At 48.7% G+C, this 25,413-nt stretch overlaps 2 protein-coding genes across 4 annotated transcripts in view; one reads left to right on the top strand and one right to left on the bottom strand.

Moving 5' to 3' along the window:
* TMIE (transmembrane inner ear) overlaps positions 1–12,228 on the bottom strand; it is a 71,638-nt gene extending 59,410 nt beyond the window's left edge. The window contains exon 1 of the mRNA XM_050942816.1: positions 12,056–12,228. Coding sequence (XP_050798773.1) covers positions 12,056–12,145 — 90 coding nt within the window. The 5' untranslated portion in view covers positions 12,146–12,228. The remainder of the gene's footprint in view (positions 1–12,055) is intronic.
* A 6,632-nt stretch (positions 12,229–18,860) lies between these two features.
* Positions 18,861–25,413, top strand: part of ALS2CL (ALS2 C-terminal like) — a 64,988-nt gene continuing 58,435 nt past the window's right edge. For 2 of the 3 annotated variants that reach the window (XM_050942472.1, XM_050942473.1), the window contains exon 1: positions 18,861–18,955. In XM_050942472.1, coding sequence (XP_050798429.1) covers positions 18,929–18,955 — 27 coding nt within the window. In that variant the 5' untranslated portion in view covers positions 18,861–18,928. Of the gene's footprint in view, positions 18,956–23,999; positions 24,329–25,413 lie in introns of those variants that run through there. The other variant, XM_050942475.1, reaches the window with a different exon arrangement.

Consider the following 25,413-nt stretch of genomic DNA (forward strand, 5'->3'; position numbering starts at 1 on the left):
TCTGGATTCTGGGCTACTCTAGGGTCTGGAATGGCCTCGGGTGTAAGTTTCAGCAGTGTCTGGCTACTGTAATTTTCAACAGCCTCTCTCGGGCTGAAGTATAAGCTAGACTCCCCATAGCATCATGGGTTATGGGCCTGTCCTGATCCACCTCCTTCCCACCCTCTATGCAGGGTCTTGGAGGGACAGGGAAGGGGAAACATAGTGACCTCTCAGTCCCCCAGCCCCTTGTGGGGTCTTTATGGCACCTATAAACTGCAGGAATTGGGGTGCAGAACCTATCCCTCAGGGTTTGAAGTGGAACTTCAATTAGAATATAACGATCTGGACTGTAAAGTGCTGACCAGAGTCTAGAGCATTAAATCATTTGCGAGCAGTTCATGTTTTAGGTCAGAACTATTTGACGCTGCTCCTTCTAAGTAAAAAAAAAAAAAAAAAACACAACAAACCACAAAAGAAACACCCTTGTTAATTTCTGATTCATCAGAAACGGACAAAGGGCAGGGTGGCGAGATCATATTCATCCAAATAGAAAAAGAGATAGCTAGAAGGGACAGAAGCTTTATTTGCAGCATTACACAATGGAGCAGAAAGAAAACTTAGAAGACATCACTCCTCTCTGTCCTTTTAAAATGTCTCATGTAATTAGCCCAGATGGATGCTGTGCTTACAACTCGCCTGCTTTGGAGAACAAACAACATTTATTACTAATTGCATGGGATTAGGCATATCTTGGTCCTGCTTTGAGCAGGAGGTTGGACTAGATCAGTGGTTCTCAAACTATTGTACTGGTGACCCCTTTCACCCAGCAAGCCTCTGAGTGCGACCCCGCTTCATAAATTAAAAACACCTTTTTATATATTTAACACCATTATAGATGCTGGCGGCAAAGCGGCTTTTGGGGTGGAGGCTGACAACTTATGACCCCTCATATAATAACCTTACGACCCCCTGAGGGGTCCCAATCCCCAGTTTGAGAACCCCTGGACTAGATGACCTCCTGAGGTCCCTTCCAACCCTGATATTCTATAAGTCACAGGCTGTTCTGGGAGACTAGGCTTTAAACACACACACTCACGTTGCCAGCCTGTAAGTAACAGGAGGGCAACAGGCAGACCAAATGAACTCCAAGAAGGCGGACTCCTACAGAGACCTATGAAGCTTTGTATGGGTATAGGGAGTCCACCAGCCTGGGGTGATTGCAGGATGAGGTCCAAAGCGTTCAGTGGGTTTCAGTGACTTCATGGGTAGCCCCCCAGAATGGCCGAGGAGACGAAAGACTGGAGAGAGCAATGTTCTTCTCACACAGCCCTTACATTGTCCTCCACTGCCTTCTGCATGTGTAACCCACTAGCCACTGTATGTTGTGTCCCTCTCTGTGCCCAATCCACAGAGCACACGAGTCTGGCACAGACCCAGCTTTGTAGCACGAGCTGTGGAGATTCCTGCTTTCTGTGCTGGAGGGCCCTGCTATTGTGCTTAGACTGGCTCGAAGATGAGTTAAAAGAGACCTCTTGGGTCACTGAGTCCGGTCCCAGCCATCCCTGTCTTACAATCCTGTTCAAAAACTTACTATGAGCATATTGGCTGTTTAGAACAGGGGGAGCTGATTTCTCCAAAGTGGTTCCATCACTAAATCTATCGAGGTCTCAGTGCAAGTTTATTTTAAAACCAGGGTTGAGTCCAGACTATGCTCCCAAATTGGAGCACCATATGTGACTGGAGGGCATCTGGCATCGAAACCCCACTCTGGAGCCAACATTTAAAAATATTACCTTGCTTCTATGTAGCTGCTTCCCATTTGCTGTCATTATAACCAGCTAATATACTGTGAGAGTCTTACACTAGCACCAAAAGCTCCATTGTACATTCACATAGTGAGAGACAGTCCTTTACCTAAAGGCCTCACAACCTAAACAGAGAAGGCAAACAAAGACTGCAAGAAAAGATGTATTATGCCCAGTTTGCCGGTAAGGAAACTGAGGCACAGAGACATTATGTGACTTGTCCAAGATCACACAGGAAGTTTTTAGCAGTGTTAGGACTGAAACTAGATTTTCCTCTGGTGTTTATAATCACAAACTCTTCTTCTCTTCCAGTCCAGAGCCAAATAATGTGAATCACCTGAAATCCAGACTGTCAGGCCTTGGCCCAACCTCTAATTTAAAAAAATCAGAAGGAAAACTCTACCTTGATAAGCTCCCATGGTTAAGGAGAAACTTCTTCCCTGTTCTCTGCTATTCTCCAAGCTTGCCAATGATTCTACCTTACAAGCTTTAATGGAGGTGAGCTCTAACAAAAGACACCCACCTTAAGACTGATCTTGCAGGATTATACAGCCTTCAGTCCATGTTAACCTGAAAGAAAGCCCCAGGTGTGAAGCATCTTTAATGAGAACTGAAGGATCAGGACCAGAAGCTGCAAGTGTCAAGTTTAGCTCATTGGACCTCGCACTCATTAAAGACCCTTCCTGACTATTGTAATACAACCAAGACTAACTAGCCAATCAGATGGCCTCTCAGTTTACTGACTGTAATAATAAATTAAATGGATCACAATATTATGCAACACAGACTCCCTTGTTCCCTGGAAAGGGGAGTCTTTGCACATGGGGTGAAGTGTTGTGCAGGGATCCTTACTCTCACTGTTATTTTGTTCATAACAAACTGCTGCTTGCTACATGACAGACCTCCAGTCTAGACTATGGTTAGCATAAGAAGACCCGAGAATGGTAAATTGCTGAAGTATACCGTGGCTTCATCTATGAAAGTTACAAGGGATGCCAAGAGATCTCCTGCGCCTTCATATAATGGACATCCACGGGAACACGCAGCCCGTGAAGGTTACAAATGCTCCTCAATACTTACATCCAAGAGTAATGTGCACTTCCTGCTAAGCATATCCCATACAGATCAAGCAGAGAGCACAGAGGTCTATCAAGCTATGGTGATTCAAACAAGGAAGATTCTGGAAGAGTAAGTGACATCTGAAGCTGTCTCCTTATCTCACCCAGGAAAGTCCTTTTAAGGAGTCCTCAGCTTTCTGCCCCCTTTCTCTGAAGACTGATCAGGTTTGCTTCACATCACTGGGACGGTGCTGTAGGTCTGAGATTTAACTCCCCCTATACTCAACCAGCCTTGGGTGAAACCCAAGGATTTCACCACCAAAATTAAGAAAAAATGCTCCACTGCTGCTAAGGTGCTCCCACCTCAGGAATGTCCCTAACAGGAGTTAAAACACCAAGGGTTGTAAAGTAGAGACACCCAGGTGCTGGGAAGTTTAGGGAGGAAACAGAAAGTCCCCAAGAATTGGTAAAATAGATAAGATAAATTCTGTCCAGTGGATTTATGCTGACCATCTGCACAAAGAAAGAAGGTCAAAAATAAGTGACAATTTGGACATGAAAGATAAAATGTAAAAAGGGTTGAGCAGGGAGGAGAAAACATAGGTGCCAGTGTGTGATTGGTTAAATGTTGTTACCTGGGGTACTGAATAATGTGATCGGTTTAGTGAAGTTAAAGGAGATAGCGAGTTTTACCTATATAATGTAACAAAAAACAATGCTCTTTGGGAACCATCTCCGGACTGGAATTTAACAGCAAGCTGCTAGAACTCTGACCCCTCTGCATGACCATGACTTGCGGAGGCATCGCCGGAAACCCCCAGACGAGAGGATCCTGATTGGCCGTTGGGTGAATTTTGTCTGTATATTGTGAGTGGTGAGGATAAGAGATTTGCTTGGTATTTGTGTTCTGTGTGTTGCTAATAAATAGATGTTTAGAGCACAGCTGTGTAAGGCTCTTTCACTGGGAAAAGGTTCCGCAGTCCCGTAGAGCCCTGAGCCCCCTGGGAAAGGCAGGGACCTAAATTGACCAGGCCTTGAACCCTCGGTAGGGTATAGGCTGTGTGCCTTAAACTGAGTGGGTAACTGTGCTTCTTTTCTAATTGGCAGACAAGAGGGCTCCCTTCATTCTCAGATCCAGGCTGCTCACACATTAATGACACTGCAGGCTGGTGGGCCAGAAGCAGGACGCTTTTCTGGGGGTAGGACCAGGGTTCATGACCTAGGGCTCACAAACAGCTTTCAAGGAGTCTATTACTTTATGGCTTCCGGGGAGGGGAGTCTTGTTTATTTGTTGTAAGGAGGGGTCACGGTCTGGGGCATCATTTCCTGGTGAAGACTTTTTTTTTGCCCATTGGACGGCTCCAAATGCCTGGTCTAAACAGAGTGTAACAGCAAAAAGCAACAGACGGGAAGACCCGGATCCACGAAGGGACCTTGGTGTTGCAACTCTGAGCGTTCCTAATTTTTAGGAGCCTGGAAAAATCACTGGAGCAACATTGGGATCTCTAACGCCTGAGTTAGGCATCTGGGAGATGAATGGGGAGAGAGAGGTGGCTAACTATGGGATCCCCAACAGGCAGCATGCTAGGTAGAGGGTTGACTAGGGCAGCCAATGGGAAATGCTGCTGAGAGGGCTGTGTTGTAATCCTGCCCCTTTCCTGGGTATATGGTGACAGAACTGGGGTGGGGCAGGACCCATGCACTTTTTGAAAGTAGACTGGCCCGTCCACTTTTCCCCAGGGTGGACCTCCTCTTTTCCCCGAGGCCCCACTCCCCGGCCAGGCCAGAGTGGACCCCTGCTGTGGGGAGCCATGGCAGACCCTCCACCTGCCCGCAGTGCAGGGGGGACTGAGAGCAGCCCCTGGCCCGTGTCCCCACCTGGCCCAGGACAGGTGGAGGGTCCACGACTCCATGCTGGTCCCCACAGCTACCTGCACAGCAATCCCTGACCTGGCTCTGGCAGGGGGTGGGACTCGGAGCTGCACCCCGGTCATGGAAGAGCTGCACAGGCAGCTGCGAGGAGCTGGGGAGTCACGGACCCTCCACCTAACCTGGGCTGTGGCTCTGAGGCATCCCTGCACCTGGCCGGAACTGGGTCTGGGAGAGCCGCACTGGCAGCTGTGGGAAGCCTAGGTCCCTCCTCCTGCCTTGGATGGTGGGCCTGAGACATGAGCAGGGAGCTGCTTTTGCCCACCATGGGGTGGGCTCCCGGCCCTGCTCTGGCTTCTAGTTTGGCCAGGGCCAGGGCCTCAGAGGGTGAGCCACCCTCCCCCCACTTTTGGGAGGGCTTCAGCTCCCCTGGTTTGATGTCTAAGCCCGGACTGCAGCAAGGTGCCTTGTTCTTCTTGCAATCTCTAGCTGGGAAACCCTCCCCTGGAGGCAGGTGACTTGGGCTCCTAAGTTGCTTCTTGTGAGAATGAGTTAGGCTCCTGCTGGGAGCAGGGGATGGGAAAAGAAAGAAGCAGGAGCCCTAGCTCAGGGTTAGTGACTAGGCAGACTGGGGGCCAAATCTGGACTGCCAGATGCTTTTGAATGGACCCTGAAGTCTTTTTATTTACCCATTACCATTACTGGTGGTGGTGTGTTTTGGTTTTTTTCAAATTGTCTCTGGGGTCAGCAACTTGCCTATACCTGGACCAAGAAATTTGGACCTTGACAAAACATAATTGACCACCCCTGCCCTAGTGTCTAACCATTAGCCTTGTGGTTAGAATAGCTAGTTAGACTGTAGGAGACTCTGGTGCAATTCCCCTCAACCTGCTGAGGGGACAGGATTTGGATACAGAACCCCCCGCGTCTTGGGTGAACACTTTGGTATTCTTTGGTGGGGCTTTATCAGTTTTTCCTGTTGAAGCCAGGCTACTCCAATTAAATAATTAAATAGTAATTGGGCCAGACACAGCACGAGACTCACTCTGTAGATCGGTGGTTAGAGCACTGTACTGAGAGGCAGGGGGGATCCCTGTTCAAATCTCTTCTCCTTCCTCATTGAGGAAGGCGAGCAGAGAAATGTTCATCTTTCCTGGTTTGTGCTGGTGTTTAGGGGTGAGACAGGGTGCATGAGCAGAGGCAGAAACTTAAGCTGTGGGGCAACATTTACAGCAGTTAGGTGCCCAGTGAGTGTAAGCTTTTACAGGATTAGGTGGCAGCTGAGCAGGGGGGGTTTGGATTGCAGAGGTGCCTAAAACTGAGATGTAGGTGCCTAAATCCCTTTGTACCTCTGGCTCTAAACACCTGAAGACTAAACAGGATAGAATTCAGCTCCAGGTGTGTATTTGAATTGGCAAGAGTTCACACCAAGAATGCTAGGACTCTCCTCAAACAACACAACACCAACACTTTAAGAGGGGTTGAACTGACTGAACCATCCACTGAATGCAAAACACCTGGTGAACCTTCTAGCCCTCTGACACCTCCACCCGACCCAGGCCTTTTTAAGGAGGTCTTTCTTACTGCTTCTCCTCATTAGGGTGGAGTTAAACCTGCTGTTGAAACTCTTCAACCATTGGTTTGATGGCTATAAACTCCACCCTAAAATGGTGGGGGAGGGTGCTTCAATAAAAGGAAGCAGAGCTGAGGGTTCTGTTTCTCAGGCCAGTTCTTGTTTTCATCTGGGCTGCTTTGCCTCTTCAAAGTGTAAGGACGCAGGCCCAGAGCACAAGACGGAAGTGTTTTAGCAGAAGACAAAGTCCAGGTAAAAAGAATAAGAGGGTGGAAAAAGCCCTGGGAGGGGAATAAAAAGGTGAATGTGCAAATCCTTTATGTAACAGCAGGATAATATGGGAGTGATCAGGGAAACACACAGACTGATCCACTAGCATTTGAGTAGGCTAAGTTTGTAGCAGCAAGAGGATCAGGTAAGGATAGCAGGGTGACTAGATAGCAAGCATGAAAAATGGGGATGGGGTGGGGAGTAATAGGAGCCCATATTTAAAAAAAAACAAAACACCCAAATATCAGGACTGTCCCTATAAAATTGGGATATCTGGTCACCCTAGGACAGAGACTTCTCTATACTTTTTCTGAAGCAAAGCTTTGAGTCTCTTGTTCTACAACTAGCTATGTTTTCGTAGCCTAGCCGTGAGTGGCCCTGAAACACAAAGGGGATGACACTCTGTGCTAGTATAAATGTGGACTGACTCCCTTGATGTTAATGCTGATGTCTGAGAGGTGATTCAGACCCCTGAGGTGGTTGTAGGCAGTGATGTAAGGCATGCCTGCCCCACCCTGTTCTAGGGTCTCTTCAGTGCTCTCAGCCTCTCATGTTGGTAGGCAAAGCACCATGGGGCAGGCTGTTACCAGCTTGCCCCTTGTAAGTGTGGACCAGGGGGATGGAGAAATGATGCAGACACAAAGTGGCTTTAAATGGGTGCAGTGTAATGGATAGCTCAGTGGTTTGAGCACTGGCCTGCTAAACCCAGGGTTGTGAGTTCAGTCCTTGAGGGGGCCATATAGGGATCTGGGGGAAAAGTCTGTCTGAGGGTTGGTCCTGCTTTGAGCAGGGGGTTGGACTAGATGACCTCCTGAGGTCCCTTCCAACCCTGATATTTGCATGGAAGCTGACTCACTGTAGCTATCTGAGCTCCTCTCCTGGCTGTAGGAAAGTATCTATACGATCCTGACAATCCTTCAGGCTTTGTCTATGCTATGCAGCTTTTAGAGAGACAGCTGTGTTGCTAATAGTCGGGCAGTGTAGCTGCTATTTTGCTGACAAAATACTTCCAGCCAGGGTGACCAGATGTCCCGATTTTTGGGCCTTTTTCTTATATAGGCTCGTATTACCACCCCCCCCCAGTCCCAATTTTTCACATTTGCTGTCTGGTCACCCTACTTCCATCCCCAAGGACCGGCTCTCGACAGGAGAGCACTCCTGATGGCATCATGCTGTTTGTGCTGACACAAAATTTTTGTCTTTTGGGGGAATAAGTAGCTCTGAGCGACAACATCTTTTGTTGTTCAATTGCCAGTGTCCCCATAGGCCTTGGTCTTGACTTTCTTTCTGGACCCCTGTCTTGTGTTCTGAAGACAGCCTTTCCATCGAGCTGAGGTCTCCATCTGTCCCCCCTCGTTCTCATAGGATCAAAGTGATTCACAACCAGGAATATATTTATCCTACCAACAGCCCTGGGAGGCTGGGCAGTGCTATTATCCCTGCATGTGGGAGTATAGCGGCTAAGTGACTTGCCCAAGGCATATGGGGAATTAACAAGTGTAGGGACTTGAACTGAGATCTCCAAAGCCTCGGGAAGCCTCACTAACCCCCAGACCATCCTTCTGCCCTTCCATAAGGGCAGGGGCCGCAGGTTTGTATAATTTTTGGTGGTGCCCAGATCGAGTCCAAGTCTCTTCCCGCCCCCCCCCCCACCTACCTAAGGCTCTGGGAGGGGGCTTGGGGTGGAGGCTCTGGGAGGAAGTTTGCATGCCCGAGGGGTGTGAGGTGGAGGGATGCGAGTCTCTGAGACAGAGTTTGGGTGCTGGGTGCAGGCTCTGGGATGGGGCAGAGGGTTGGGGTGCAGGAGGGGGTTTGGGGTGCAGGTTCTGAGAGAGAGAGAGTTTGGGTGCGGTAGGGCTGCGGGCTCTGGGAGGGAGTTTGGGTGCTGGGTGTGGGCTTTGGGCTGGGATAGGGCTGGGGTGCAGGAGGGGGTTTGGGGTGTGGCAGGCAGGCTGTCCCAGGGCTTGGGGCCAGAGAGGACGATGACTCCCAGCCCTCTCTCTGCTGGCAGTAGCAAATGGGGGCCTCCCTGCCTCCCCACCCCGGCATGCTACTCACCCAACCCCCCACCAGCTGCTGCTCAGGAGGTCCAGCCAGGATAAGACCCCCGGAGATGACTCAGTTGCCTGCTGGAGGGTGTAGGGGTGTGCCGTGCACCTCCTTCCTCCACAGGCACTGCCTCCACTTGCCCCCGGCATCGCTCCCTTGTAGCCGACTGCAGCAGCGGCCGGTGAGGGAGCACAGTGCGGAGCTGCAGGGGGCAGATGCTCAGGAGAGGCGCATGGGGGTGGGGCTGGGGGAGAGACCTGGCCCCAAATATTGGTGAGCTGGGTCCCCCGCCCCCGGGCCTTGAATTTGCTGGAGCCCTGGTGTAACCCACACGCGTTCTGGGTATGGGGGTTCTGTCTTGACAGAGATTAATGAAAAAAGAATGAGTACTTGTGGCGCTTTAGAGACTAACAAATGCATGCAGCCAATGAAGTGGGCTGTAGCCCAGGAAAGCTTATGCCCAAAACCCACTTCATGGGACATGTGCATTTGCTAGTTTCTAAAGTGCTACAAGTACTCCTTGTTGTTTTTGCTGATACAGACTAACAGGGCTACTGCTCTGAAAAGAGATTAATGAGTTTGCTCTGCAGCCTTCGCTAACAGCCAGGTGGCTTTTAGCTCATACAGTCAAGGCTCATGCGGTAAGCGCCAGAGGTCCCAGGATCTGTCGGTGTTACATGGGCCCGTACAACTTGCCACCCCTGCATAAGGGGCTCTCTTGCGCTCGGTGAAACATTTTGCTGCTTAATCCTTTTCATCTTTGCAGGGTTCATTCAAACAGCTTAGCTTAGCATGAATTAAAGGTGCTGGGTCTCTCAGTTTTCCATCTCTCGATCGCACCGTTGAGGCCCAGTGAGTCATTTGAGGTAACACCACTTAGCGGTTGCGGGGGTTTGGAACAGCCTGTAATTACGCAGCCTTTATAAACGGAGACTGAGACTAAGGCCCATGGGCAGTGGGTATAATAGGCCAGGGGAGGCTGTGCCGTGGCCACGGGAGCCCTGGTTGCAGGGTTTGTCAGCAAAGATTTTGCTTTATTATGCCCCATGCAGGTTCCGGGGTGGCTGAGGCATATATCCCCTCCTCAGCTGTCCTGGAACCTGCATGGGACATATTAAAAACATCTTCTAATAAACGCTTTCCCCTGGGCGGGTTGGGTCTGGGGAGGGGAGGCTTGATGCCCGTCTGGCCGTTGGTGGTGGGGGGTGGGGAAGGGGGTGCTCAGTGCTTCTCCAGCCCAGGGGCAGGGGGTTCTTGGGGCTCTGGCCATGGGGCATAGGTGGAAGGGAAAGAGCTGGGGGCTAGCCTGGCCAAAGAGAGGCGCCACCCGCTCATGGTAAGGCCAGTAGCTGAAATGTGCTCACGGAGCTTGAGTGCTTTGCCTTCTGGGTGCCCGACTTGGGGGGACAGTACCAGAGTTTTAAGAATCCAGCACCCACAACAGAGGTCGCGCTTTCAAAAGACTTCTGCTCTTCTCGAGGCACCATATGCAGTCAGATTTTCCAGAGGGCTCAGACTGTTGCTTGCTGAGGCTTCTGAACATCCGGCCGCATGTGTTGCCATGAGAAGAGCTGGCTGGAGGCTGACAGTTCAGTCTTAGGGCAAATTTCAAGGTTTCGAAACGTGTCTTTGCTCCACACTGACATGGAGACAAAAACTTTAGAAATCGGCATGGCCAGAAATGGCTGGTTTTTGGTTTGGAGATGTCTGGCTTTCAGTTGGGGTGTCTGTCTGGGGAAGTGACCTGGAAGCATTAAAACCTTCCCTTGGAAATTGCTGCATCTCTGTGAAACATGTCAGCTTTGAGTGCGAAGCACTCTGAAGAGTCTGACCCTTGTGGCCTGGTGTTCAGATGGGGTGGTTGTTCCCATTGGTTTCAATGGAGGCTGCAGGTGCAATAGCCCTAGGCATGTCCAGCTTGACATGTGAAGTTTAGTGGACCCATTCGAATACACTGGTCTAAGTGACTTGACCAAGGGCATATAGTGAGTCAGTGGCAAAGCTCAGGTCACAGTCTGGGAGTCCCTATTGTGATCTAAAGCTCAAGCTAGCTGTCACCTAGCGGCTAACTACTAAAACCTGCGGCCCACATGTTGTGAAGTTCCCAGCCAAGGTGACCTGGAGGATAGAAACAGACTGTTAATCGCTGGCTCCCATGTCATGCTGATACAGCACTCGGGTTTCTCTTTCTTCTGCTGTGCTGGTGTTGCTAATCTCCCACTCAGTGAGGTGTCACCCACTAGTCAATGTGTCCCTCTGTAACAGCCCCCCGGTCTGGACCCTAGATCTTGTAGCTCAAGCCTGAAAGCTTTAGAGGTCCCTGGTGTGTTAGGCTACCACCTCCACAGCAACTATCGCCTGACCCACTGGGGAAACTGGCTTGCTCTGCATCCCAGCATCCTTTGAGAATGGGAGGCAGTAGGCATAGACTGATCCCAGTCGCCTCTGGCCAGACTAAGGTCTGGGAGGGAACTGCTGGGCTAGATACAGTGATTATGGCAGTAGTTGTTGGTTTTTTTGCTATTGCTTTAGTGCAGGATTCTGTTCTGAACTAAGAAGTTATAGCCACTGCCTGCCAGTTTGTAGTAATGAGCCATGAAGTTTCCTCGATGTGTTCTCCTCCCCCCTCAGCTGGGCTGAGGGTGACCTAGAGGACACCGCGTCTTCCACAGGGAGCTCAGAGGGCCGTTTGCCCAGGTGAATACCTGCCCAGTAGAAGGTGCTGTGAACAGCCTGAGGGCTGAATGCAGAAGGGAGGCCTATCAGGGAGCCCAAGGGCCTAGCAGAGGGCTGCTGACAGAGCTTGGAAGGGTTCAGCGTGGGGGACTTGCCCCTGGGTGCTGAGAGGCGAATGAGCTGGCCGGGTGAATTGTGAAGGGCTCAGAGGAGAGGGCCACATGGAGGAAGGTGTGATGCCTCAGAGGAGAAGGAATGGCGCCAAGGAGATGGGTTAGAGGGTGGTGTGGCTAGGGCTAGTGGGATGAGATGCAGGCAGGGTGAAATTGTGCAGGGGGCTGAAGGGAAGGAGAAGGCGCTAGCGTGTGATGCAGGAGAGGAAACCAGTGGAGGGAGTGAGGAGGATGGGTGTGGAAAGATGCTCTTGGTAGCACCACTTTGGATGCATGAGAGGGGATAAGGGAAGTCAGAGGTACAGTCTGTCATAGCCATTAGCCACTGTAAAATGACTCCTAACTATTGGCTGCCTTTACTTGACTGTTAACCACCTTAAATGTACAATAGTATCCAGATGCATCCCTCGAGCACAGGCCTGCTGCAAGCAACAAGCTTCAGCTAAGCAAACCTCTAACTCCTCCAAGCTACCTTAAATTCGCCACTTTCCACATTGGTCCTCTCTGGGTAACATGCAAAGAAAACAAGCTACATACCACCTGCCCTCTGCACCACCAGTAGCCCCCCTTCTCCCAGTCCAAGTAGGGGAGGTCTCTTACCTCTATTAACTGGCTCATGGCTGCTCTGGAGTAAGACAGCAGGAGGGCAGAGCACCTTTGCCGGCAGAGAGGATGCTGATCCCGCGCCATCTTATTTCCTCTGTCTGTCTCTCTCTCTTGCTTGCTGTCTGTACTGGAGCCCAAGCAGGAAGGGTGATTGATAGCCAGTTAGCTTCCAGCAGCGTGCTCGGCATCTGCCAGAAGCTACCCTGTACGGTCCTTTCCACTCCTTGCTTTCCAGTCCAGCAGTCACAGCGCCAGCCTTGGGGAGTCATTAATTAATTAGATCGGTGTCGCTTACAGAATGCTCTGGGCCGAGGGGTGGCAGTGCTCTGAGCTCTAACATTGCCAGCAAGGTGGCGACTAGAAACCAGACCCCACTCCCCGGAAATAGAAGCTATTTACTTATTACAGCCCTGCATCCGTGCAGCTAATGACTGATTCCAGCTCTCCTCTCTTGTTTTCTCCTGGCTGGTCGATAGCAATATCTCTTCCCTAACCAGAAGGGTGGCAAGCGGGGCCGGATTAACCTTTTGTGGGCTCAGTGCCAAACATCTTTGTGGGCCCCCATGGAGGCAATGGAGCATGGCGTGAAGGGGTTGGTACCTGGAGTGAGGGGCCAGCCAGGGGGAATGGGGCATGGCAGGGGCGTCCCCGCTCCACCCAATGCGAGGGCACTAGTTACAAACTGGCCGTTGCCAGACACACAGTGGCCTGCCTGGCCCTGTGCTGCCAGCCTGCCCCTTTCCTTCAGGGGTGGGCCTATGCCACACCACACAGCCCCGCCCCACCCCACCCAATGCCCCCTGACTCCTTATGGCCAGAGACTCCCCCGGACCCACCCACAAATGCACAGCGCCTTGCACAATACCACCCCTGCCCACAGCCCCACCACAAGTGCCCGGCACCCCCCACAGAACCCCCAGTTCCTAATGCCCCAACACACACATCCTCCCTGCCCCTTCACAGCCCAGATCCCCCCACACACACACCATACGCCCCACAGACCCAATCCCCGAAGCCCTGCCTCCAGGCTGCACTGACCGGCCCTGCTGGGAGGTGACTGTCCGCCAGGCTGAGCCAGCAGCACAGCCAGTGCCGGTCCCAGGGCCGGGAATTGCTCCGGCCCCTCAGGAGTGGCGCAATCAGCTAGGCCAGGACCTGCCCTGACTGGGGTCCCTCAAGATGCATTTGCCTGGAGGGGCCCAGCCAAGCCAGCCACGCTGTCTCCCCCACACACGCCTGGCTGAGACTGGCCAGGCTTCTGCACCAGTCTGGGCCACTCAGCTGACAGGCAGGGCCCCACAGATGGTGGGGAAATAGAGACTGCCCAGAGCCAGAGGTGCACTGGCGTCCGGCCAGGGGGCTGAGAGGATCGGGGTGGGGCTGGGAGTGGAGAGGAGCCCTTGGCCTGCCCACTGGCTGGCCGAGAGGAACAGGTGGTGGGCATGGGGGAGCCAGAGGGGTCTCGGGGCGCAGTGCAAGCGAAGTAGGCCAGGGTGCCCTCTGAGCATGGGCCCGACTCTGTGGTGCCGCTGGAGCCATTGTAAACCCGGGACTGGCAGCAAGCCAAGCTATGTGTAATCCATGTTGTAGCTAGCTAATACCGGCAGGGTCAATAACTGCAGAGAGGAGTTTTTAATGTGCTACATTTATCAGGCATCTTTCATCCCAGAAGGCTTTGCAGTCATGCTATCAGGCCTTATCTGATCTCAAGTCTGTGCCACTTTGAAAGCGGTTTGAACTAAGCTGGAAAAAGACACTTACTCTGGACTAAGAATATCCCCAGCGGGTGTTGTCTAGGTAGAACTATAGGAGTACAGAGCTGCTGGTGAACGTTCTGATGTAAATGAGCCTGAAGTAGGTTTGATCAAAGAGATGACTTGGACCAAAAACCTTCCCGGAACTCCCAGCTACTACAAGAAGCTGGGCGGGCTGCTGAGTTAGTAGGGGAAACTATCGGAGGAGTTGATACTAAATCAACGCCCTGGGGTGCTGGATTGTTACAGGCCCCATCATGCAGATGAAAGGGATACCAAGGTGTGTTAGCAATAAGGTTGTTAAAGTTGGGGCTGGCGGGAAAACGAAGAATTCCATTTCATGACAAATTTGGCTTCTTTCTAATGCAGAACAAATGATACCTTTTAATGGTGCAGACTGCACCCTGCAATAGCAAATAGCCCAGCGATCAGGGCCTTCACCTGGGATGTGGGAGCTTCAGGCTCAATTCCCTTCTCCTCCTGATTCAGAGTGATGGGAGGTAAGAAATTCTGATGCCAGCAGGGATTGACTGGGTGTAGGGGGCTCTCCCTTGCGATCAGCCTATTGGCCATTCAGTCTCATTTTTGACCAAAAATTCCATCCTGGACCTGAGACCTTCCCAGTGAAAGTGTTTTCCTTTGACACCAATCTGGTCCCATAACACGTTTGTTTCAACAAATCAGCATTTTCCAGTTTATTTAAAAAAAAAAACAAAAAAACACAACAACTTCCAGGACAAATTCCCAACCAGCAGTAGTCAAAAGCCAATGCTCTAGACACGTTCCCTCGGGGTAATTCAGGCTTACCAGCTCAAGTGATTTTTTTTTTTTTTTTTTTTTTTTAATCCTGTGTCTTGTGATATTTTGTCATCTTGAAGCCCCAGCTCCTGGAGGCATGTTGTATAGGGCAATCTAGGCTTTCACCTTCAAATAAGCTTCTAACATGTGAGCTGTGAGGAAAAGCTTAAACTGTGCCCCCACCTTTCCCCCACACCTCCATCCCCCAGCTCGGAAACAGTCAATGAAGACCCCAAACTTGTTTTATATTTTTAAGTCACTCAGGATTTTATGGGGCCTATGACGATTTTTGAATGCTTGTACTAGTAGCTACATCCTGCCCTCTGTAGCTCTTTTTCTCTGAGGGGATCCGGTCATGTCTGGCCAGGAGTCAGGCAAGGACATATGCTTGTTCTTGGAGGACGGGATCACCTTGTGGGATCACCTCCCCAACAATAAAGAACAGGGAGGAAGGTGGAGATTCTCAAATCTGCTGTTCTCCCCAGGTGTTGTAGCCACGTGTATCATGGGTTAGTTGCTTTACGCAAGTCCCTGATTATAGATCAAGCACAAAAGGAAATATTTCCTGTATATATGGTGAGTTACAAACAGTCTAGGCAAAGCTGGTCTGCCTGTGTCCCCATTAGTGATCAGCCTATGGCGCTGGGAGCAGTGGAGGAGGGAAATCTCTAAGTATAACATTAGAGAAAACCACCCATTAAAGCCTAAATGCTGACCCTTCCCATGCTGCCAGCTGATTCAGTGTCCTGGACAGACATAGTAATAGTGGGAAATCCTCTGTTCGTACATTTCCCTGCCTTACAAAGAGAAGCCATGAGGTGGCAGTGAGGAGGCAGGAAATAATACAGGAGCTGCGGCAGTGGTCAAAGGCTCGTCCTTTTTTCCCAGATTCCAAATGGGGTTTATGAACCCTTGGGGTAGAATAACTAAACTAGTCCTAATAATCCCTTTTTTTTAAAAAAAGGGACAAAAAAAGTCTCAGCTAGACTCCAAATCTGTTAGAATAACAATAAAATGGACCTACTGTATGTATCTTTATCAAACTTTGTTTTGCTACACCCAGGTGGAATGCAATAGACACCTACTACTGTCTTATTTATGGCACGGAAGAGCTGCCCTTTTTAGTGCAGTTCATATCTTTTTCCAGCAACCCCCCCAATTTCCAAACTGAAGGGAGTGTGAGGTTGGTTTGCTGGGGTCTCAGGGAGTTATCCCTTCCCTGGGTACTGTTAAATTAGCCCTGCCACCAGAGAACGTATCCTCAGGACTCCTAAAAATGCTTCTGGACAAGCAACATCAAGTGTGCTTGGTGCTGTACAAACTTTGTAAGAGATGGCCTACTCCTGGAAAGCTTGATGAATGGCAGCGATCTTCAAATTTCCTGGAGAGCATACTCCCTAGTCGAGATCTTCGCCACCACAGCTGTATTTGTGGTATTCGTACACTGGTAAAGTTTTCAGGGACCAAACTTGAGATCTTTGCAGCAAATGCACTTGGACGCTTGTTTACCAAGGGCTGCCTTTGGCTGCGGTCTTTGAAAAGCAGTATTGCCATTTCCAAAGATTCCAAAATAACAAGCTAGGGCCCCCAAAATGAGATTTAAAAAAAAAGTTGGGGTTTTCCTTATTTGCCTTTTGATTTTCAAGTCTTTAGAGGATTCATGATTCTCCAGCTTTTCTGTACAGCCCTGAGGGCTAGAAACTTCTTGCTTCACCTGAGAGCTGATTCTTATGGGATCCCCTGACTCCAGAAGCTGAAGCTTTGGGGAATATTGCAGGACTTGTGAGTTCATAGGTGCTGGAACTGCAACATGCCCTGGTCTTAAGTGGTTTCCATTATATCCAGGGTTTACTTTGGTTAAATGGCTCTCGGTACACCCACTATACAAGTTGTTCCAGCTCCTTGTGTGAGTTTGGAGAAAGTGGCTTTATGTAACTAAGGAAAACAAAGGTATAGATCTCCCACTCGTTCCACCCCCTTTGACTGGGCTTTATCACAGCCCAATGGGAACTCTTCTGGGAGCCCTCATTAAGATGAGTAGCATGTTGTTTTAGTGAAACCACAGAGGCTACTCAACTTGCTGTTGTATCTTGAATCTTTGGTAACCTCTTGAAAAAATAAAGGACATGTCCTTCATCAAGGGTGACCAGATGTCCTGATTTTATAGGGACAGTTTTGATTTTTGGGTCTTTCTCTTATATAGGCTTCTATTACCCTCCACCCCCTGTCCTGATTTTTTTCACACTTGCTGTCTGGTCACTCTGCCTTCATCTTACCAAATAAATATATTTACCAACCAGCCTTGGCACTGTGCAGAGAAAGGGAATTCCAGTTCACGGAGGATTTTAATATTTCCGAAGTTGGGTTTCAATACGATTCTGAATAAAACCCAGATTTTGAAATCTGTCACAAAAAGGACTGGAGCCTCAGCTCGGGGTAGTTCACCTGGTGGGCTGCCACAGAGCTGTGGACACTGGGAATCGGGGCTGCCATGGGATCGGTGTGCCCAGGGTGGGAGGGTCTGGGGGAGTGAGAGCTTGGCAGCCCACAGGGTGAATGGAGGAGAAGCCTGGGAGGAGAGCCTGGAAGTCCAGTCACTTTCCCAGGTGGACTGCTGAGGAGCTGGGCATGTGAACTAGCTGAGCTGGCAGTCTGTGTGTGATGTTTTGGTTTCTGACACTTTTTTATTCTCTGATCGAAAAATGTTTGTTCCACTGGCGATCTTCCAGCCAGCTCTACCTCCTACCAGATAATACCACATTATCTTATAAAGATTAAGCTGGGATTTAGATACCCTCAAGAGAAAATGAGGCAGTCTGGACCAGAGTCAAGTCCCTCTTCTGCTGTAGATAGGATTGGATTTTTATTGGCAAATGCCAATTTCGTTGTACCCACCTTGAGACATTTCCATTGAAGAGGATAGAAATTTAATGATCAGCAAAGTAAGAAAAATGCTGCTGAGGACTTATGAGTTTGATGTAAGGATATTTACTTTATATATTTTGACATGTGATGATGACGTGTTTTAATGGCTATAAGGCTTTAACTTTGAATGTCAGCATCTACTGTCATGAGTTATTGTCTGACTCATAATTAGGGGTCTACTTAGATCTCCGAAATAACACATTTTTCGCGAGTTGGTCAGGGCATCAATGGCAGATTTTGCGGCTGTGTTCATACAGTTGTATATTCCAGGCCTCGTTTATTTCTGCACTGCTGCTGGGAGCAGTGCTGCCTTCAGAGCCGGGCACCCGGCCAGCAGCCACAGCTCTCTTGCCACCCAGCTCTGAAGGCAGTACAGAAGGGAGGGTGGCAATATTGTGACCCCTCCCCCACAATAGACTTGCAACCCTCTTTTGGGTCAAGACCCCCGGTTTCAGAGAGGCTGTGTATTTTTACCATTGTATCGGGTAAAAATACACAGAAGATCAGCTGTCTTGGTCCATTACTTGTGTTCACAGCTGTAGTAGACCCTACTCATAATCTCTTGCAACTTGGAAATTTTAAATTGATAGATTATTTTAAGCATTTTTCCCTAACATTGATATTTATTGAAATAATAAACAAATTTTGCCAAGCCTAGCTAAATGTGTGACCTAGGGGCAAGCCACTTAGCTTGTTTGTGCCTCAGTTTCCCTTCTGAGCAGTGGGGATAATAGCATTGCTTTCTCTCACGGGCACTGTGAGAATAAAGGCAGAGGAGCTCAGGCACTGGGGCAGGGGCAGCAAAGTATGCTCTCTAGACCAACAGAAATAAATGGCAATTACATAATTAAAATGCAGGAGGAAGAGTATTGGCAATTGAAGGCAGGCTGTGCCCCAGTGATGGATTTAACCTGAAATGAGTCCGCTGGAGGAGCAGTATAGCGACCGTACATCGTATTGCTTGTCTTCATTAGTCAAATTATGACCCTGCTAAGCTATCTATACCACAGCGACAGTTTCCTTCTCTAACTAACCACAGAAGTATGATAACATCTCTGTGTCAGGGCAGAATCACTTCCCTGTCTATTTATACAGAAACCCCAAATATTCTGTGTCCTGTAGATACGCTTTCCTTTTAAATTCCCAAAAAGCAACTCGAGCGTCAAGTTACTTGTTTAAACATTAATGTGGAGTCCTGCCAAGCTCGGGCCGCCTGCCAGCGGTTTCCATGTTGACGGGGAATGTTTTGCAGTGCACCTTGGGATAAGACCGTGACTTCTTGGTTGTATGTGTTTGTGTTTGTTTTTTTTAAAGCTAGTAAATAAAGTAGCTGAAAAATCAAAACAAGCAGCTCCTGTCAGCAACTTCTCTCTCTAGTCCATGGAGCTGCATGGTCAGGCTGATAACCCGCACCCTGGTAAGGAATGCGTCTCGCTCCATTTCGGCTAGCGTGACTCTGATTTAGGACAAAATCTAGCTAGGCTGCTAGTCAAGTGATATTTTAGGAAACAGAGTGGATTGTCCCAGGAGGGAGCTACATTTTTCAGAAGGGTTGGGTCACTCCTGTGGCCAAATATCTCCTTACAGCTGTGTGGGAGAGTGGTGCTGTGTGGGAGGGATCCTACATCAGGCACAAGACAAGGAGTCAGGGATAGAACCTGTTCTGTCAGCCAGGCTGCAGCCTTGAGGAAACTGTCATCTTTATTTGCCCAACTATAAAACGAGGACACTGCTTATTTCCTGGGTGTGTTGAGGTGAAATCCACTCACGTTCCAAAAGCCCTTCAAAAGCCTAGGAAGGCAGTAACATAGTAATTTGATAATAATCTTGTCAAATAATACACTTTTTCTCTTGCATTGCCTCTCTGTGTACTTGTATGATCACACCATAAAAGCTCAGCACCTCCCAGTCACTAATGCCTTCTAACCTCACCATTCTCTGGGAAGTAGGGAAGTGCTATACATATCTTACAGATTTGGGGAGGCGAGGTGGAAGGAGAAACTGAGGCACAGTAGCCAAGGTCACACAGGAAGACAGTGGCCAAGCCGGGAACAGACCACACCTCTCCTAAGCCCCGGTCTAGTATTTTATCCGCTAGTCCATCCAGCCCATCCTCACAATAAATACTGTACCAGGAACTAACACTCTCCTTTTACACAAGTTGGTGCCCTATTGATTTCTGCCTGACAAAAGGCATGGGGGCAAGCAGTAGAAGAGAAGCAGGGAGATGCATGTAACATTGACCTGTGCCAGAGGGAGATGTGGACCAGGCTTTGTGCCTTCTGCGAGTCCTGACCCACATCCCTTCTGCCTCTGCTGCCCACTAGTTACTAGTCCATTGTATTTCATGCTTTCTCCCAGGCTGCCAGTATGTGTGTGCATGTGAGCTCCTTAAACGGCCCCTCTCTAATCTCCTAAAACCCTCAACTCTGCTGAAATGGCTGCTTCTGTTCCCAGTTCTGGAGTGACCTGAGTAATTCTAGACCTGTCAGTCTGACACCAATCCCAGGGAAGATAATGGAGCAGCTGATACAGGACTAGTGCCAATCAATGTGGGTTTATTGAAAATAGACCTCATCAAACTAACTTGATATATATATTTTTTTAAAACAAGTCTGATTGAAGGTAATAGTGTTTGATGTAATATACTTAGGCTTCTGTAAGGTGCTTGACTTGATACTGCGTGACATTTTGATTTAAAAAAAACTAGCAAGATATAAAATTAACATGGACACAATAAATGGATTAACAGTTGGCTGGTCTTTAAAATATAATTGTAAATGGGGAATTATCATTGAGCAGGTATGTTTCCAGTGGGGTCCTGCAGGGACTGGTTCTAGGCCATATGCAAGTCAATATTTTTATCACTGACCTGGAAGGCAACACATAGTCCTCACTGATAAAATCTGCAGATGACCCCAAAATTGGGGAATTGCTAAATAATGTCAAGGGCAGGACACTGATTCAGAGCAATCTGGATTGCTCAGTAAACTGGGCAAAAGCAAACAACTTGCATTTTAAGATGAGTAAGTGTATTCACCTAGGCCTTCAGTCTAGCAGAGAAAGGTTTAACACTGTCCAGTGACTGGAAATTGAAGCTAGACAAATTCAGACAGATATAAGGTGTAACTTTTAATGGTGAAGGTAATTAACCATTTGAACAATTTACCAAAGGTTGTGGTAGATTTGCCATCACTGACCATTTTAAAATCAAGACTAGATGTTTTTCTAAATGATGGGCTCTAGGAACTGTTTGGGGGAAGTTCTCTGGCCGGCATCCTACAGGAGGTCAGACTAGATGATCACAATGGTCCCTTCTGGCCCTGGGATCTATAGATCTGTTATTGATTTGATTTACCTATGCTCTGGATTATATTCTGCCAGGTAGCAATTCCAGTCCTGGAAAACTGCTGTTTCAGTTCACTGGAGTCTGTCCTCCTGTCTCACCTTAAATCTCACAAGGGTTGCATTTGAATGAACTAAAAATAATCTCCTGAACCCAATGAAAACTACCAAATTTTGCTCCTTCATTAGGATCAAACTCATCAAATTCTGTCAGCATCCTAGAACATGACTTGACTTGTGCAAATGCATCCCCCAGTTGACTGATGTTATGAGGAGCTTTTCCTCATACTTGGCTCATGATCAGTTCGCACTTAAGCTTTGCTTGGCTTGGCTTCAGGTTGCGATAGGAAATTCACAGCACATCCCTTTATAGAACTGGAAGGGACCTTGAGAAGTCATCTAATCCAGTCCCCTGCACTCAAGGAGAGACTAAGTATTATCTAGACCATCCTTGGCAGGTGTTTGTCCAACCTGCTCTTAAAAATCCCCAAAGATGGAGATTCTACAACCTCCTTAAGCAATTTATTCCAGTGCTTAACCACCTGACAGTCAGGAAGTTTTCCCTAATGTCCAACCTAAGCCGCCCTGGCTGCAATTTAAGACCATTGCTTCTTTTCCTATACCCAGAAGTTAAGGAGAACCATTTTTCTCCCTCTTCCTTGTAACAACCTTTTATGTACTTGAAAACTGTTATCATGTCCCCTCTCAGTCTTCTCTTCTCCAGACTAAAGAAACTCAATTTTTTCAGTCTTCCCTCAAAGGACATGTTTTCTAGACCATTTTTTGTGGGTCTTCTCTGGACTTTCTCCAATTTATCCACATCTTTCCTGAAATGTGGTGCCTAGAACTGGACACAATTCTCCAGCTGAGGCCTAATCAGTGTGGAGTAGAGCGGAAGAACTACTTCTTCTTTGTCAAGGGCAGGACAGAGAGGTTTGCATAAAACAGGAATACAAGTAAACAACTTTAGGGGCTTCGATAATTCCCCTTTCCTTTGCACGTATTTCTGAGATCTGATTCCATTTGTGAAGGAGAAGGTCTGGCTTGGGATCTCAAGTCCCCTGAGAACTGCTGTCTTCAAAGCCACATCATTCTGGGGCTGCTTCAAATGAGAGATGAACCAGAATGCACTGGCTGATTAAAAACACAGGGAAGCACTGGGACTTAGCCTAACCTCCTGAGATACATTTCAGCAAGGCTAGGAGGTAGCTCATTTGGAAAAAAACATTGGACCAAGGTGTGGGTTAGTTTTCTTTGAATGAGTTCATCCCTGTCTTCTTAAATACAGTATTATTGAACTGTGGTGTGCACTAAGGTTCTGCTAATGTAACAATGCACCTGGCAGGTCCTCTGTGGGAACTGAACCTGAGACACCTGGATCTAAAAGCAAACTCCATTCGCTTGGAGGCAGTAGCGTAAGAATAGCCAGATTGGATGAAACCAATGGTCCATCTAGCCTAGTATCCTGTCTTCAGCAGTAGCTGGTACGAGGGAATGAACAGAACAGGGCAATTATCAAGTGATCCATCCCCTGTCATCCAGTCACAGCATCTGGCTGGTAGTCAGAGGCTTAGGAACACCCAGAGCATGGGGTTGTCCCTGACCATCCTGGCTAATAGCCATTCATGGATCTATCCTTCATAAACTTATCTAGTTTTTTTGAACCCACTGTACTTTTGGCTTTCACAACATCCCCTGGCAATGAGTTCCACAGGTTGACCCTGTTTTGTGTGAAGTACTGCCTTATGTTTGTTTTAAACCTGCTGCCTATTAATTTAATTTGGTGATCTCTGGTCCTTGTATTATGAGAAGGGGTAAATAATATTTTCTCCCCATCAGTCATGATTTTATAGACCTCTATCATATCCCTCCTTAGTCGTCTCTTTTCCAAGCTGAACACTCCTAGTCTCTTTAGCTTCTCTGCATAGGGAAGCTATTCTGTGACCCTATAATTTTTGTTGCCCTTCTCTACATCTCTTCTAATTCTACTATGGCTTTTTGAGACGGGAATGACCGGAACTGCACACTGCATTCAAGATGTGGGTGTACTGTGGATTTATATAGTGGCAATATGATATTTACTGTCTTATTATCTATCCCTTTCCTAATGGTTCCTAACATTGTTTACTTTTTTGACTGCTGCTGCACATTGAGTGGATGTTTTCAGAGAACTATCCACAATGACTCCAAGATCTTTCTTGAGTGGTAACAGCTAATTTAGACCCCATCATTCTGTCCGTATAGTGGGGATTGTTTTTTCCAGTATGCATTATTTCGCATAAGCTTCTTGGCATGGGTTATTACACTAACCAGGCAGGATTCATAATCTGACACGGGAATGACATCTCTTCTCCCCCATCCCTAGATACTCCGGGGACACCCCTCATTCTTCAGAAGCATTCTGGAAGGAAGAGTCAGGAGCGGCGCCATGTTTTTTGCCACCCTAGGCAGCAACATTCCTCCTCTGAGCATTCGGCGGTAGGGGTCCTTCCGCTTCTAGTCTTTGGGACACTACGGTGGTGGGTCCCGGAGCAAGTGAAAGACCCGCCACCGAATTTTCGCCAAAGACCTGGAGCAGAAGGACTCCCACCACCACCACCAAATTTCCACCGAGGGCAGCAAGATGGCGCCCCCGAAATCCTGCCACCGTAGGCGACCGCCTAGGATCGCCTAGTGGAAGCACCGGCCCTGGGAAGGGTGGATGATGAAACGTTACTTATAGTGAGGAGCGGCAAGGCTTCTCCATTGTTGTGACCTGAGCAGGGCTGAGGCTTTGTGAATGCACTGAGGTAATCCCAAGTGTGAGCTGCTGGGGATGGCTCTGTACAGCTCTAGACTTCAGTGCTGCCTTCAGCTGAAGCAGTGATGCATTGTCTTAAGGGAAGGTTATTCCTAGAAACCAATAAATCACCCCGAACTAAAACTTAAAATAACCAACAGTTTCTGTAAGATAAGTTGGCGCTGCCCCTGGATTGTCTGCAAACCACTCCCTCTGGTGCTGACTCAGCACGTCACCAGCCGCCTTGACACCTCTTTCTCCCTCCCTCCCCCTGTCCCAGGGCAGAGAAGAATGAGTTTCTACACTCCTACAGAACAGAGGAACTTGAGCTATAAACCAACTTCCTTAAAGCCCCAACTGGAGATGGAGGGGAAAATAATTCCGTCATTACCGAAAACCCTCTTTGGGGCCACAGAGCCACATCCTGAGCGGATGCAAATCAGACTAGTTCCCTTGGAGGTTCTGGCCTGTGGTGTCCGTTGCTAAAATCATGAACATGTGGCAGTTGGATCAGATTTTCCATTACCTGCTGTCAAGCTCAGAGGCCATCCCATGTTTCTAGAGCTGTAAATGCCTTTGTGACCCAAGGACCTCCTTGATGCCAACTGGTGAGGGGCATATGAGGTACAGGGATCCGGTGGGTGTTAGCTCACCAAAGAGTGTCAGGTAGGTTTTCAGCGCACCGGTCAGCGTAGTCTTTGCAAAATGTATATGTGGAGAATGCCTAAGATGTGGGTAGGAAATGTATATGCTAAAGGCCTTGTAGTTCAAGGTACCATGATTTGAGACAGACTTCTCTTGACCAGAGGTGGGAGACCCTCATCTGGAAGGTTGTGTATTGTGTGTCCTACAATAGAAGTCTATTAGCATATGAAGTCAAATGCTAATTTACAGCTTGTGGAGACTTGAAAAGGAAAACTAGCCAGAAGAGGTAAACAGCCTGAGGGCAGAAGGGAGGAGACGAAAGCTCTCAGCTGATACCTCTGAGGGTGCAGAAAGAAACCTGGGCAGTGGCCATCTGTCAGGGAGAAGCAAGCTGCCAGGGGGCTTGGCCTCACAAAACCAGGGTCTTAGCCATTCTGGGGGAAAGACACTGTGAAGGAGGACTTGGGGGTAAGCAGAGCCTTATTAGACAACCAGGCGTCATCTTAGCTGAGTTTGAGCTCTAGCCCGTGTTGTGAATTTGCTCTTTCAAACCTTTCCTTTGTTCCAAGTATTTGTTTGCAATCGTATGAATCTGTTCTTTGTTGAATAAACTTCCTCTTCCTTTCTCTATAAACAGCTCAAAGTACTGCGTGCGGAGCTGTGTGCTAAGGTGTGTAGGCTGCGGTGTCCTGTTCCTTGGGGAACCACAAGCCTGATAATTCTGTGCCCAGTGGATAAGGGGCTGGACACCACAGGGAGGTGCTGGGAGGACCCAAGCACACTCCAGTCCCTGTATCTGGCCTTCCTGAGGGACAGCAAAGCCTGCTAGGCTAAGTGGAGGGTGCTTATGCTTCAGGAGGCTGGGAGAGCCAGAGAGCTGAGCCCTGGCAGCTACAGGTAACACTTCCCCGCACTTAAGGCAGGTGCAGCAAGGTGCCTTGAAGGCTGGGTACCCTGGGATGCCCTTTGATAGGCAGGAGATGTTCCAGGCAAATGTGCTGCTCCAAAGGCCTTGATAGAAAAGGATTCAGAACTAGGCGGCATTTTAGCAAGGATCTCCCTGTTTTCCTGCACTCCCATCTGGCTGGGCGAGGAGGGGAGCCTGG

Source organism: Gopherus flavomarginatus, chromosome 2 (assembly GCF_025201925.1).
Source record: "Gopherus flavomarginatus isolate rGopFla2 chromosome 2, rGopFla2.mat.asm, whole genome shotgun sequence".
Classification (NCBI taxonomy): domain Eukaryota; kingdom Metazoa; phylum Chordata; order Testudines; family Testudinidae; genus Gopherus; species Gopherus flavomarginatus.